This window comes from Nannobrachium achirus, assembly GCF_963921795.1.
Source record: "Nannobrachium achirus genome assembly, chromosome: 21".
NCBI lineage: Eukaryota > Metazoa > Chordata > Actinopteri > Myctophiformes > Myctophidae > Nannobrachium > Nannobrachium achirus.
This window is the reverse complement of record NC_137828.1, coordinates 10,263,333-10,278,946: the sequence shown is the minus strand read 5'-3', so window position 1 is coordinate 10,278,946 and position 15,614 is coordinate 10,263,333. Positions and strand designations below refer to the sequence as shown.

General features: G+C 41.9%; 1 protein-coding gene across 1 annotated transcript in view; it reads left to right on the top strand.

The window, feature by feature from the left end:
* The window catches only part of ntng1a (netrin g1a), a gene marked incomplete at both ends in the record, with an annotated part of 230,021 nt that overhangs the window by 186,365 nt on the left and 28,042 nt on the right, over positions 1-15,614 (top strand). Inside the window, one exon of the mRNA XM_080752341.1 lies at positions 11,206-11,232. Coding sequence (XP_080608467.1) covers positions 11,206-11,232 — 27 coding nt within the window. The remainder of the gene's footprint in view (positions 1-11,205; positions 11,233-15,614) is intronic.

The following is a 15,614-nucleotide window of genomic DNA, read 5'->3' as shown; positions in this document are numbered from 1 at the left end:
ATCTACAAGCTCGCTCTTGTATATCTGCTATTTTGTAATAATTAAAGCATGTGAGTGAATTCCATGTACCCAGGGCCCAGAATTAGGTGCGTCACCCCTGCCACCACACATCCAGCACGAGCAGCTCCCTAATTCTCTTCCTGTTCAGATATATATACGGCACAATTAGATTCCGAGCGTGGGTCCGTAATGGAGCGCCGCCGCATAGCGACGGCAGGGGGATTGGAAATGACTGGTGATTGAAAATTAATCCAATGACCTGACATGGGATCCTGGCCATCTGCTGGGACCCTGTGGCCCAGGGACGTGCTGGGCCCCTGATTCAGCCTGGGAAAAAGAGTTGCAGAGGCCCTCAATGCGTGCTATAGAGAGAGATCTCTCTCTATAGCGCTGCTGCTACTCAAAGATTTGCCATTTCAGAACATGACAAGTGACAAGCCAGTGGGCCAATTACATGAGTTATATTTCGTCATTGTCGGGTGGAAACCTTGTATGTCCAAAACTGTTTGTTTTGTATTTTATCATTTTAAAAATGATTTAAACTAGTGAAAACAGCCAATCTAGAGGTGCGAGGCGTTGTGTGCTTGTAGTTCTGCTGTTTTCACTACTTTTGTGCAACGGCCTTATATGATGAAGCAGGGCTTTGCTTTGCGAAAAAATGTATACATTTGAAACTTGGAGATACGAGGTTTCTGCCCGACAGTGACGATTTACTTTGTTGGCCACCCAGCCCCCAAAATGGAAGGAAGGCCGACATTTTATTTTTAATTATTTCCTAATGGCCGGCCTGGACCGGCCGGGAATGAACCGGCCGTTCGGGAGTTGTCCCGCTTTTCCCAATGGCCAGCGCGTCCCTGCCGCCGCCATGTCCATGAAAACGTAATAATGTAATTGCGACTGACAGTCGCACCGCTGGCGTACAGGTGTATGTGTGACCCGGAGACGAGAAGTTTTTTTTTTTTTTTTTGGCCCAGCTGAACTCCCGCCAGGCCGTGATTTGATGGATTGCGAGCGAGGCGTGAACCTGATATGGCCAATAAATATAATTCTAATTCAGGAGAAAGTTCCCGCAACTTCTGTTGACCTGACATCAGTTGTTTATGACACACACACACACACACACCCTGACCTGTTAATACCTGCTGTGAGACTGTCTTCAGCTGCCCTGTGATATAACCTTTGATCTCCAGTACTCTTTGAGATTACCTAATCCCCCTCCCTCTCCCCCTCATCCCCCCTCTCTGAGACACACAAACACACACACACACACACACACACACACACACACACACACACACACACACACACACACACACACACACACACACACACACACACACACACACCACCTCCTCCCTACCCCCTATTCTCTCCCCCATCTCTCTTCTCTCTCTCCCTCTGTCTCTCTCCAAACTGTATCTATATCTATGTAAGGAATATACTGTATGCCTTATTATGAGTTCCATCATATACCATTCTGTAATGTATTGTTTCTATATGATGATTGACAAGGAATCAATATACTGTATGTATATACTGTCTGACAATCGCCAGCTAATGTATGCCAAACCTGTTTGTATGTTCCCTCCCACTATCTGTCCTCCTGGAGGGAGGAGCTCATCTATGCAATATATACGATGTGTTAACTGACATGCTGGGCATTCATTCTCTGCTAACAGACCACGTGCTGTTGGTAGACAAATGGGCCCGGACACATAGCTATGCTTCCTCTCATTGGCAGACTTTGTCAATGAGATAGAGTAGCCATTTTGACTGTGTTCGTGATCAATAAAATACACCAGAAAGCCAGACCCAGTTGTTCTTATTGAAGCAATTCTCAACACCGTTGGCCTCCGAGACGTACTACATGTACGCCTCAAAAACAGCCCTATCAGAATGGTGTCAGAAGAGTGGGATCCAGCGTCTTGTCTTCCTGGGAGGAGAGGATCGCGCCGCGCCTTAAGTCGACAAAGGAGAGCCACGGACGTTCTCTCCTCCTGGACCGAAACGCCTGGATTTCAACGAACTCAAGGGCAAAGCTATAAAAACGGTGAGATGTTTTATTTTCCATACTCTAAATAGAAAAATCCTGATAATTAAGGTTCATAATTAACTTGCAATGGAGTGGAATAAAGCCTGAAAAGGACACAATTATTAGGTTAACTAATTCAGTTTGACTCAAGCAAAGTGGTGGTGTAATCTATATAATAGTTTATACAAGTATGCCACATACAAGAAGTTAAATGTTTCAGTAGGCTAAAATAGTGTGTTATCCAAATAAAGCTTTTCCATTTGCACTGCCAAGGTCTTTGTGTTGGTTTAGGCCAGTTAAACCGACCACATTTACATGTATAAGACATTGTAATGTGACGTGCCTGGACCATTTTTGACTTGAATGGGTCTGTGGTGACAAGCAGAGGGGGCCGCCGAAGGCCCATGGGATTGGTAAAATGCCAAGACACGTTTTTTAGACTTGGACGGTCTTTGGTGCAGGAGTTTTTGTACACTCAAGTGTTTTTGTACACTCAAGTGCAGGTTTGGTATTTACACACCATAAAGTGTAGGGGTTTTGAAAGCAAGCTGGGGGGCCGACGGGCCATGGAATTGGAACATGCCTAGACTCGTTTATACTTGGACGGTCTGTGGTGAAAGTCAATGGTTTCACCTGAGAATTTCAGGTAACTAAATATGAATCAAATTTGGGAAAATTTAGGAATAAGATATGAATGAGTATGGAAATAAACTGGGTTGACTTTCTGGTGTAAAAATAAAAAAGATAAATGGATTCTCTCCTACTCTCTCTCTCTCTCTCTCTTTCTGGGGGGGAGGGAGGGGGGGGGGGGGGGCAGGACAGGAGAGGTGACGAAAAGTTATTGTTAGCTACCTAAAGCCTGACCAGATCTCCAAAGTGGAGATTGGAGAAACTAGGAAGATGTTGTTCTTTGAAACCTTTATATAGCCTATAAATATGAAAAACTAAAGTTAAGAATGCCAATATTAAGAAAATAGAATTAATGGTTGAGTTGGCTCAAATATTGAAGATGTTTAAAGTATTTCTCATGTGTGTGAGTGGAGTCACTGGACATTAGTGAGTAATCAAACTGCAGATTGTTTGCTCATCATGTGTGGGGCTTCATTTACACATAGCAAAAGTTACATAGTAATCAAATTAAGTAATCAAATTAAGTACTTGAGTAATATACTTAAGTTATTTTACTCAACTGTATAAACAATTCCCAAACCCTTTAGCCCAAACTAATAGTAATGAAAGTAGATCAACAATGACATCTCTCCTCTAAGATTTCAAGTGTATTTACGTTTCACACTATATTCAAATGTTGTTCTTTGAAGCCTGGTTAGGTGCTAACACTAATTATAATAGTCTTTGTTAACCTAGAGACAGGCTGGAGACGAGCTCTGAATTAGTCTAGTCCTTGCTTGATGGTTACCTGTCTAAATACCTAGAATCCAGGGTTTGTCTTATTTTAAACTGTAAGATGTACACGCAATAGTTTTTAAAAGTTTAGATTTATATGCTCGAGAGAAATTTACACTGTACCCATGTATATGTGAAGAATATCCATTTGCCTTGTTTAGATTTGAAATACAACTTGGGTTTGGAATTAAGTCACAATTAAAGCCGGACTTCTTTTCTCAGTAGAACTGGTTTTATCAGATTACCATTTTGAATGAAGTCTGAACTGATTGTCATTGGAGCAGCTTTAAGGTCTTTTCTTGTTCACTTGTGTGTTCTGTGTTGTATATCACTGCTGTAAAACAAGTTAAAAGAGAAAATGTATTTTTTCTCTAACATTTACATAGTATTATTGAATACACTGGTTGGAGACTGTGTTGAGTTCAAGCATAATGCGCAATGCTTGCTTAATATTGTTTTCATAAATATGCATAATGGTTGAGTATCTGGTTGAAGAATTGTGAGGGCCAACTTGTGCACAAAGTTGACATATCATACTTCTCAAGCATGCATTCAAACAATGTAGTTTTGTTTTAGAGATAATGAAGGAGACGATGTGATTAAAAAAAAAAAAAAAAAAAAGGGGAGATTTATAGATAATGACTTATGAAAATATATGTCAATATGAAGAAATGATAAGAACATATGCAAGTAACCTGGTGTCTATTTTTATTAATTCCTCTGCAGGCGCCTGTACTGTGCGAGATTTCGGAGCCTCCTACACCCCTTGCATGCAAGACCACGCCCGGGATACCGCTCAACTCACAGAAATGCTTCAACACCCCCAAGTGCTTGTCCCAGCTGGCGACTACAACAGACAATAAGCCTTATCTGCATCTCAAGCTAAAGCAGCAGAAGCCCCGCTGTGCCTTGATTAAGGGCCCACCAAAAGCAGCCCTCCCCTCAACTACCTGCATGTGTTGCAGACAAAAAGGGGGGCTGGGAGCAGTGACAGAGGCCACACGGAACCGCAGAGACTTTGCTGGAGTGAGACAAACACTGACATTTTCAGCTCTATGAACATTGAAGAACACTGACATTTTCAGCTCTATGAACATTGAAGAGCACTGACAATGCAACTATATGAACATAGTTGGTACAGATGTCAATCAGTTGTCCCAAAACGATTGGCCAGTGTGGTTGCTTATGACTTGTTGGGAGAAGACTACAGGCCTACAGGGCGGCAACAGCGCTCACCCTGCAGACCATGGCGCGGTGTGACATGCGTGGGGTGATGGGGAGAGTTCCGAGATCAGCACACGGCGGCGTCCTCCAGACGAATTCAACAAGCAGGTTGTATAATGCATTCAAACACGCACTATACATCATGAGATATGACATATGAAAAGTAAGAAAACTGCAAACTTGTTACATTTTGTTAGCAACTCTGTCTAAGTTAATTTTGCATCATGGAGAACATTTCAGTTCAGTCCAACACAGCCAAGGATCATTATGCGTTGTGAGTCAGCTTGTAGCTATTTACACTATACTTTGACACGTGAACATCACATAATTAGAGGCTGAACTCACTTAATATTAAGGCCCCCACCCTTGCAGTACTAACTTTTAGATTAAGGGCCCTCTCTAAAACACATACTGTAGTGTAAACTGATGCTCAAAGTGAATCAAAGTATGATGATGCTATGTTTTGTGTTGAATTTAAGAAAATATTAGGGTAGATACATTATAACCTAGAATTACATTTATTGTCGTAATTAAAGTTACATTTATTGTTTTAATTAAGCAATTTAGATTGTTTTAATTAACAAAAGGGAGGATATGATATGGCCAATAAATATAATTCTAATTCAGGAGAAAGTTCCCGCAACTTCTGTTGACCTGACATCAGTTGTTTATGACACACACACACACACACACCCTGACCTGTTAATACCTGCTGTGAGACTGTCTTCAGCTGCCCTGTGATATAACCTTTGATCTCCAGTACTCTTTGAGATTACCTAATCCCCCTCCCTCTCCCCCTCATCCCCCCTCTCTGAGACACACAAACACACACACACACACACACACACACACACACACACACACACACACACACACACACACACACACACACACACACACACACACACACACACACACACACACCACCTCCTCCCTACCCCCTATTCTCTCCCCCATCTCTCTTCTCTCTCTCCCTCTGTCTCTCTCCAAACTGTATCTATATCTATGTAAGGAATATACTGTATGCCTTATTATGAGTTCCATCATATACCATTCTGTAATGTATTGTTTCTATATGATGATTGACAAGGAATCAATATACTGTATGTATATACTGTCTGACAATCGCCAGCTAATGTATGCCAAACCTGTTTGTATGTTCCCTCCCACTATCTGTCCTCCTGGAGGGAGGAGCTCATCTATGCAATATATACGATGTGTTAACTGACATGCTGGGCATTCATTCTCTGCTAACAGACCACGTGCTGTTGGTAGACAAATGGGCCCGGACACATAGCTATGCTTCCTCTCATTGGCAGACTTTGTCAATGAGATAGAGTAGCCATTTTGACTGTGTTCGTGATCAATAAAATACACCAGAAAGCCAGACCCAGTTGTTCTTATTGAAGCAATTCTCAACACCGTTGGCCTCCGAGACGTACTACATGTACGCCTCAAAAACAGCCCTATCAAACCGACAAGCGTTAATTTTTCAAAATGAATAGGGCTGTTTTTATTTATTTTTTAAGTCATTTGGTTGCGGCACTCTGTGAACATTTCTCTCTGAATAAACACTGCCATGAAAAATGATGCATTCAGTTCTCTAGACTCAACCTGTGAATTTATGATGATGCACTGCTATGGAATTATGCTGCATGGAAAAAGAAAGGAAAAAAAATGCCAGTGCTCTTTCTTTCTTTCTTTCTTTCTTTCTTTCTTTCTTTCTCTCTGTAATCTCCCTCTCTAGTGTAAACAACTGTTCAACTGTCATGCTCAATATGTCATACCTGTAAATATACCCCTATGTGTTTTGCACATACGGTATATAATAGTCAGCTGGGCTAGCAACATGTAGTGCAAAGAAATATGTACAAGACTCTTTGTCGATAGATTCAATTTACGGATGGTCTGAGAGAGTGTGTGTGTGTGTGTGTGTGTGTGTGTGTGTGTGTGTGTGTGTGTGTGTGTGTGTGTGTGAGTGTGTGTGTGTGTGTCTTTCTTTCTTTCTTTCTTTCTTTCTTTCTTTCTTTCTTTATCTCTGTAATCTCGATCCCTCTCTAGTGTAAACAACTGTTCAACTGTCATACTCAATATGTCATACCTGTAAATATACCCCTATGTGTTTTGCACATACGGTATAGTCAGCTGGGCTAGCTACCGTACATGTAGTGCAAAGAAATTATGTACAAGACTCTCTTTGTTGATAGATTCAATTTACGGATGGTCTGAGTGTGTGTGTGTGTGTGTGTGTGTGTGTGTGTGTGTGTGTGTGTGTGTGTGTGTGTGTGTGTGTGTGTGTGTGTGTGTGTGTGTGTGTGTGTGTGTGTGTGTGTGTGCATTTAACCCATGCATTTACAGTATGGTTTACCGATGTATGCATGTATATCCTGTAAATACTAGGGGTGTCACTATTTGCCTTGTTTTCAAATTCAAAATGAGCAAAGGTAGATCTGCTATTTTGGATACTTTTGTGTCGCGGTAGCATGAACAAATGCGGCATACATTTATCTTGATATAAATAAAAATCATCTAAGCACATTTAGCTTGCTGCTTAGCAGAAATGACATTTTAAAATATATTTTCTTGAACGGAAATGCCAGCTTCCATTACTCGCCGTTCGGGAGCTGTAGTTCCAGACTCTATAGCAGGGGTGCCCAAAAGGTAGATCGTGATCACCAAGGGTGTGCAGGTAGACCACATGACAAGCCTCTAAAATTTATAAAATTAAAATATAAAAAGAATATGTCAATATGACATCAAGAAGGGCCTGTCAGCTCCCTTCATGGCTTCTAAAGTAGGCAAACCTCCAATGCAATGCTTTGTTCAAGAGTCAGTATACAAAGAACCCCAAAACCTACCACTTCCATACAGAATGGGATGAAGACATTTCTCCCAGTATTTCCCATCTATTTCCCCCTTACAGTAAGTGAGTTTGTCTAAAATGTAACGCCAGTGCTGCTGTTCCAAAGCCCCCCTCAGGCCCTCAGCTAAAACATTTTGGATGGGTAGATCATATTGAGCTAGTCATTTTAAAAGTAGATCTCACGTCAAAAAAGTGTGGGCACCCCTGCTCTATAGCATTCAGAGATTGTGGGATAGTTGTCTGGCTACGCGAGACTATAGTCTCAGAGGCTGAATGTCATCAAATGGTGGTCTGTGACTCAAATGCTGAATAAATAATGGACCTTCATATGAAAAGGGTTGAAACCCACAGTGCTACAGTGTATACCTGCAAGGACATAGGTGGTTGAATGGTGGGCTGTACACTTCCATCCAGCAGCCTTAACCCTGCAAGGCCCGAATTAATTTCTACTGGCCCAAAAAAAATTAAAAAAACAGATGCTGTTGTAGCAGTCCTAATCACAGGAAAATGTAATGTTAAAAAAATAATAATGTTTTTGTAAGGTTTTATGGCCATAAATCATAAATCATGCTCTAATTTGCATTCTGGGGATATTTTTCACAATATTAACATATGCACGTGTTCTAGACATTCTAATGATCACGAAAAAAAATTATTACAGGCATTTTACTTATGTTTTAATGAGGAATAGCTTCAGTTAAAAAGTGAGATGTTGTTCGTCCAGACGCTGGAATTTCAACTTCTCTGGGAGGTGTGAATGTCAGTCTCTGTGGGGGGTATTTATATGCAAATATCGTGGCCAATGGCATTGTAATACTAAACAATAGGATTTAATGGTGATGTTAATGTGAAAAAAGAACAGGAAAACTAATTATAACGTCTTTAAAAAAATGATTTAAAAAACTTGCCAAAAAGCAACGCTGGGCCTTGCAGGGTTAACCCAGGCTCCTGCATGAAAGAGGTCGTAAATATGAAAGGGCTGAGTAAGAGACGTTCACTTCGAGGACAGTGGCGAGGGAAGTAATATAATGCTCCATTTGATGAAAAACTAGAAGATTGAGAGAAAAAAAAGATGTCCATATTTCCTCTGCTCAGCCTTATGTGTGTGCAGGCATGTGCACACATGCACAAGGGGCTTGAGCTCCTGCCTTTTTACTTGTCTGTAAAAAGTGCCCTCTCCAGACCATGAATGCAGTTTTTACCACGGTGAAAGAAATGCAAATACCCCCTCTTTCCATGCCATACCTGAAGGCAGCATTAAATAGAATTGCCTTGTCCAAACTTGTCCTGAACTTGAATGCAGCATCTTATGTTGAAAGAATTGCCCTCTCCGTGTAGAAATCCATGCCATATATGCCACATCTCCAGTATTCACTTGGTTATGCTTAATTCAGTGTGGTATCAAGTAAAGAGGGGCGGCATAGCTCAGGGGTAGAGAAACCGTTATTAGAGCACGAAGGGTTCCCGAAGGGTTCCCAGTTCGAATCCGGGCTCCCCCTGAGTTAATGTCGAAGGGTCCTTGGGCAAGACTCTGAACCCCTAATTGCTCCCGGTGAGTAGGTTGGTGCCTTGCATGGTTTCCTCCGCCACCGGCGTATGAATGTATGGGTGGATGTAATGCACAATCTCTGTAAAGCGCTTTGGATAAAAGCACTATATAAATGCACCATTTACCATTTAAAGAAAATAGCCGACCTCCAAGCTCACAACGCGTCGCAGCGCGACGCGTTGTGAGCTTGGAGGTCGGCTATTTTCAATATGTTCTAACATTCTCTGCACGTCCCTGGGTGTGTGTGGTGTGGTGGATATGGAGAGGTAACTATGAAGAGCTGGATGATTTCTTTTAACTTTTATTATTTTCTCTTGCCTCCCCTCTATTGGTTTTGTTTGGTTTCTCTCTCTCTCTCCCCCTGAAAGCCCAGCATGGCTCCACTCCCTGTGGCGAGGGCTTGTTTGTTTGTGCAGGCAGACAGACATGCTTCCTTGTTGGGGGTATAGGGGCTGTGAGTGCGTGTGTGTGTGTGTGCGTGTGTGCGTGCGTGCGTGCGTGCGTGCGTGCGTGCGTGTGTGCGTGCGTGCGTGTGTGTTGGAGCATGTGGAGCTGGAGGGCTTTCAGTTCAAACGGACAGATTAGCGCTATGTTCTCGTTGGCATCGAACTCTGCTAAAAAGCCGTTGGCGTTCGAACAACAAACCAAACCAAACAAAACAAAAAAGAAAAGATCCTCTGAAGCGTGATGAACGCTGTCCAAAAAAATACACACCTGGTGCTGCCGTCCCCCCTGTCTGTTCACGGACGGTTCTTTGAGGATTATGTACTGTTCAGACTGACAGAACAACTGGCGGAACAATGCCTCACGAAACAAGCCCGTTTGTCTCGCACTGAAGTGGCAACAGTCATATTTGTACTGCTAATTAGATTTGAAACTAAAGGACAGTGTTAAGAAGCACCTTGTGGCACGGGGATGTGCAAAGAATGTAAGAGAGGCACGGGCTTTTGGTGAAAATATTGAAAATAGCAGACCTCCAAGCTCACAACGCGTCGTGCTGCGACGCGTTGTGAGCTTGGAGGTCGGCTATTTTCGGCACCACACTAAACTAAGCATAATCAAGTGAATACTAGAGATCTGGTGTACAGCATGGATTTCTACACAGAGAAGGCAATTCTTTCAACGTGCTGTATTCAAGTTCAGGAGAGTTTGGACAATTCCTTTGAATGCTGCTTTCAGCATGGAAAGAGGGGCATTTGCATTTTTTTCACCATAGTAAAAACTGCATTCATGGTCTGGAGAGTGCACTTTTTTTTTTACATATCGGTAAAAGGGCAGGGGCTCAAGCCCCCGTTGATGTCTATGTGTGCACGTGCCTGTCGTGGCAGCTTAACCAACCTACAGTGCATAGGTGATGTTGGTACTAGAAAGTTCCTGCAGTAAACTGCGTGGGCTGGCTGAAAACACGCACATAGAGTACATTATGTACAGTAGAAAATGTACACATCCCTCCTCAGACGGACTTTCAAAAAGTATACAACATTTTTACGAGAAAAGTACAAGCAATAATAACTGTGTAAAAGCTGAGTTTGAACGACTTTTCTAGTTCAAAGAATGTGGAAGTAGTAGGATGCCCAAAAAAGTGGAGGAATAAATATAGGCCTAAAGCGAGCTCACAATTATTAGTGTGAGAATCCACTCGTAGATTTCTAATCGATTCCATTGATTAGCTGATGAGGATTAGCCGATCTACACGCGTGCGTGTGCGTGCGTGTGCGTGCGTGTGCGTGTGCGTGTGCGTGTGTGTGTGTGTGTGTGTGTGTGTGTGTGTGTGTGTACAGGTATGTGTGAGATTGTTTGTATTGTATTGTATTGTATTGTATTGTATTGTATTGTATTGTATTGTATTGTATTGTATTGTATTGTACACTTCTGCTTTGGCAATGTAAACATATGTTTTCTCATGCCAATAAAGCCCTTTGAATTGAAATTGAATTGAGAGATAAGGACTTAGGCAATGTCATTTTGTTCTTGCAAACTTGGTTTCAGAAAGCTTTTAGTGGTTGTGCTGATGATGGCACATCAAAAGATCCACTTTACGATGTACTTGAGCTATCTACTACAGTATGTCTATCATTCCAATGTCCCTCATATGTTTTTCTTTCTCTCTGTCTCTCTCTCTCTCTCACACAGGTATCGTAAACAACGTTGGTCCAGTCAGTAAGTAAAACCTTCAAAGCAGCAAATCAAGGAGAATGCTTGATGCTTGGCTTTGCATACATACCACCCCGCCCCACCCAAGACCCCTTTCCTCCGTCCCTCCAAGTCCACTTGGTGCCAAAGGATTGCATTTCTGATGCCAATCTCTTGTCATTCATTACCTGAAGTGTCTGATAACTGTTGATTGTGCCATTTTAAACCAACGGAAATTAAACTGAGGCCTCTCTTGTCATAAAGTGGGCATAATAATTTACCGTGGCCAGACTTACAGTAAAGCAGATAACATTCGCCTGGCGCTGCATAGCAAATACCACTTTTTATTGTTTTCTTCCTTTCTCTCTCTCTCTCTCTCTCTCTCTCTCTCTCTCTCTCTCTCTCTCTCTCTCTCTCTCTCTCTCTCTCTCCCTCTCTCTCTCCGCCATGCATTATAAATAAATGGCATCTAGACTTTATTAAAGTGCCAGGACCTCTCTGGCGGCATAATGTCATAGGAGGTCATTTTAATATAAGCCACCCACACCCACAACACACACACACACACAACACACACACACAACATACACACACACACACACACGCACACGCACACGCACACACACACACACACACACACACACACACACACACACACACACACACACACACACACACACACACACACACCGAGGCTGGTGGTATTATCTTTGTCAGCCGCCGGCCCCCTCAGGAAAAGGAGGATGAGGAGACAGAGGAAGAGGACAGGGCCCCGTGTCTCCAGTTACCGCTGCCTGGAAGAGAAGAGCTGCGTGTCACAGGAGCCAACGAACGGGCCGCTATCGAGCAAAGTGCATTCACAGCTCGGGACCGATTCCCCCCCCCCCCCTTCTCGACGATGCCAGGCTCACAGCACACTTGTTCTCACACGTTTCTTTTATGCCAAGCACCCCAGATATCAGTGTTGTTTTTGACAGCAAATTTTGATTTAGTTTTAGTCATAGTCTTTTGAATAAAATGTCATTTAGTTTTAGTCATAATTTAGTCACCTGAAAAGTATTAGTTTTAGTCTAATTTTAGTCGACTAAATATCGTAAGATTTCATGGCGACTAAATCTACAGTTGATTTAGTCAACTAAAATGTATTTTGGCAGGCCTTGATGGCATCGTAATGACAGATTTAACACTTGATTTTGTGCTGAAAATAGCCGATCTACAAGCTCACAACGCGCCGCAGCGCAACGCATTGTGAGCTTGTAGATCGGCTATTTTCAGCACGCAACACCTGAGAGCAACCAAACATAAAATGACTCTCTTCTCCACTAGTCCCTCCCTAACTTTTTAGTCTAGTTTTTATTTTGTTGACGAAATTGTCAATATATTTAGTCTTAGTTTTAGTCATCACAGCTTAGTTTTTATTTCGTTTTTATTTTGTTTTCGTCAGTGAAAAAAACGCAGTCGACAAACATTTTTCGTCATAGTTTTAGTCGACGAAATCAACACTGCCAGATATCGTCGTTGTCGGGTGGAAAATGTGTAACGTTCTTTCGCAAAGTAAAGCCCCGCTTCATCATACAAGGCCGTCGCACAAAAGTAGTGAAAACAGGAGATCTACAAGCACACAACGCCTCGCGGTGCGAGGCGTTGTGTGCTTGTAGATCGGCTGTTTTCACTAGTTTAAATCATTTTCTAAAATGATAAATACAAAACGAACGGTTTTGGACATACAAGGTTTTCACCCGACAACGACGATATACTGATATGTGTTTGGCTGCGGACCCCCCGTTTGAAAAGATTTTGTGCCAGTGTGAGTGACCCCCAGAAGAGATATTTGCCAAATCCATATAGACGCGTTGTGAGCTTGTAAATCTGCCATATTCGGGTAGCACAAAGTACAAACAAATCTAGTGAGTGGTGTTATTTATGAGTTAATGTCACTGGCCGAAGCTTGGCCCATGTGACCCTGGCCATACATACAAACAGACACACTGACCAATGACAGTCCGCGGACAGACACGGGTACAAACAGACAATGAAAGAGCGGTTCAACAGAACTTTGCTGAGGACCGCAAAGCTCGAACCCCCTCAAGGACCCCTGGGGGTCCCTGGGTGACCCCACATAGACGGTATACCCTCTGTACTTTGGAAATGCAGGGAAGGGAGCATACAGCTCACACGGTCGAACGCAGAGATTTATTATCTTTTCCTTTTTGTTTGTGGCTGGAAACGCTTTTTATACTTTGATGTCAGAAATAACTCTGGAGCCAAGTGGACCCCCCATACACCCCCTACACCCCCTCCACACACAGACCACCACCACCCAGACCTCCACCCACACCACCTATACCCCCATGCATGACCTGGATAGAGCTTGGTGTTTGTACCTGTTATCCATTCATATATCATATATATAATATATATATATATATATATATATATATATATATATATATATACATATATATATCGTCTCGCAGAAACCTTGTATCTCCAAGTTCCAAATTCGTATGTTTTTTCATAAAGTAAAGCCCTGCTTCATCACACAAGACTGTCTACAAGCACAAGTTGTGAGCTTGTAGATCGTCTATTTTCACCAGTTTAAATCATTTTCAAAATGATGAATACAAAACGAGCAGTTTTGGACATACAAGGTTTCCACCCGATGACGACAACGATATATATATATATATATATATATATATATATATATATATATATATATATATATATATATATATATACTGTATATGTATCTTTCTGTTGTTGTATAATGTCGTTGCTGTCAGGCAGAGAACCTCATACCTCCATATTTGGACATATACTTGATCATGCTACAGCGTCATGCTACAGCGTCACACAGAAGCATCACGAGTAGCAGATCCACAAGAGCTGCTGCTTTTCACATTTAGAATTTGAAACCTGAAAAGGAACAGTTTTGGACAAAATGAGGTTTCAGAGACGATTTATATACAGTGTGTGTGTGTGTGTGTGTGTGTGCGTGCGTGCGTGCGTGCGTGTGTGCGTGCGTGCGTGCGTGCGTGTGTCCACCCCATTCAAATGCCAGGTCATGCCCTGTTCAATGGCAGTCCTACATAAAGGTTCTTTATGGGGAGAAAGAGCACGTGCATGTGTGTGTGTTTGTGCGTGCGTGCGTGCCAGTGTGTGTGTGTGTGCGTGCGTGCGTGCGTGCGTGCGTGTGCGACTGTGCGTGTCTGTGATTGTTGGGGTACAGAAAATAATGATGTCTCAACCTGATTGGCCCATATGGGGTCTCCTTGCCACCAGAACACACTACACACAATAATAATAATAATAATATTAATAAGATGGATGGATGGAGAGGAAGGCAAAGGAAAACACATCTTTGATAATGTAAAACTCTGAATCGGGCCCTGGGAAGAAAAGAAAACAGCACTTTTCATGTTGTTGTTTTTTATTTATCTTTAATTCATTTTTAAAGTAGCCTAATTGAATTCCTTATTGACTTTTCTCAAATCCTATTTCAAGTTTATTAAGCCGGGCAGAATTGCCTAATGCAGACTATTAAAGTGAAATTAATATTTTAAGAAGCGATTCAGGCTCCGCAAGATTGCATTTCATCACGGGTATGGCATTGATTAAAATCTGCCCCTACTCATTTAAGCTCGCCTCACCCGAATGTATCCCCATAACTAAATACTTTACTAGTAGAGCCCAGGTATGTTATGCGTATTAGATCCAATCAATGAATATGGATATATCTGCACTTACATGTACTTTTTACCAGCAAGGCTTTGTTAACTTCCCCTGATTTTTTGGGTGCTTTTCATGTCTTGATCCATGCAGTGGAGATGATCAGAATAAAAGGGTCATGTCAATCATGTCAATTTAAGTGTTTCACATGTGCAGTGCCTTATATGGTTGACTTCCTGCCATTGGACTGTGGTGGAAAAATAACTCATTTTGTTTTTACTTAAGCTAAAGTATCATTAGGCTACTGCAATTTAGAAATACTCTGTAAGGGTGCCCACACACCAAAATACCTATGAGAGTGGAATCCGCGTTCCGCCAATGCATTTCAATGATAATGGAGCGTTTTTTGCAGAAATCCTCTGCTGGCATGAAACCGCTTCACTCTCATTGAAATGCATTGGCAGAACGCGGATTCCACTTTCATAGGTATTTTGGTGTGAGGGCACCCTTACAAGTAAAAGTCCAGAATTCAAATTGTACTTGAGTAAAAGTATGAATGTGTTTCTAATTGTGTGTATTCTAATTTATATTTGCAAAGTAACTAGAAGTAGGCTAACTAAGGGTTTCAAATAATTGTAGAGGAGTAAAAGTACATGTTTGAATCCGAAATGTATTTGAGTAGAAGTAAAGGTATTGGAAATTGGAATTACTTGAGGAAAGTACAAATAACTCAAAAG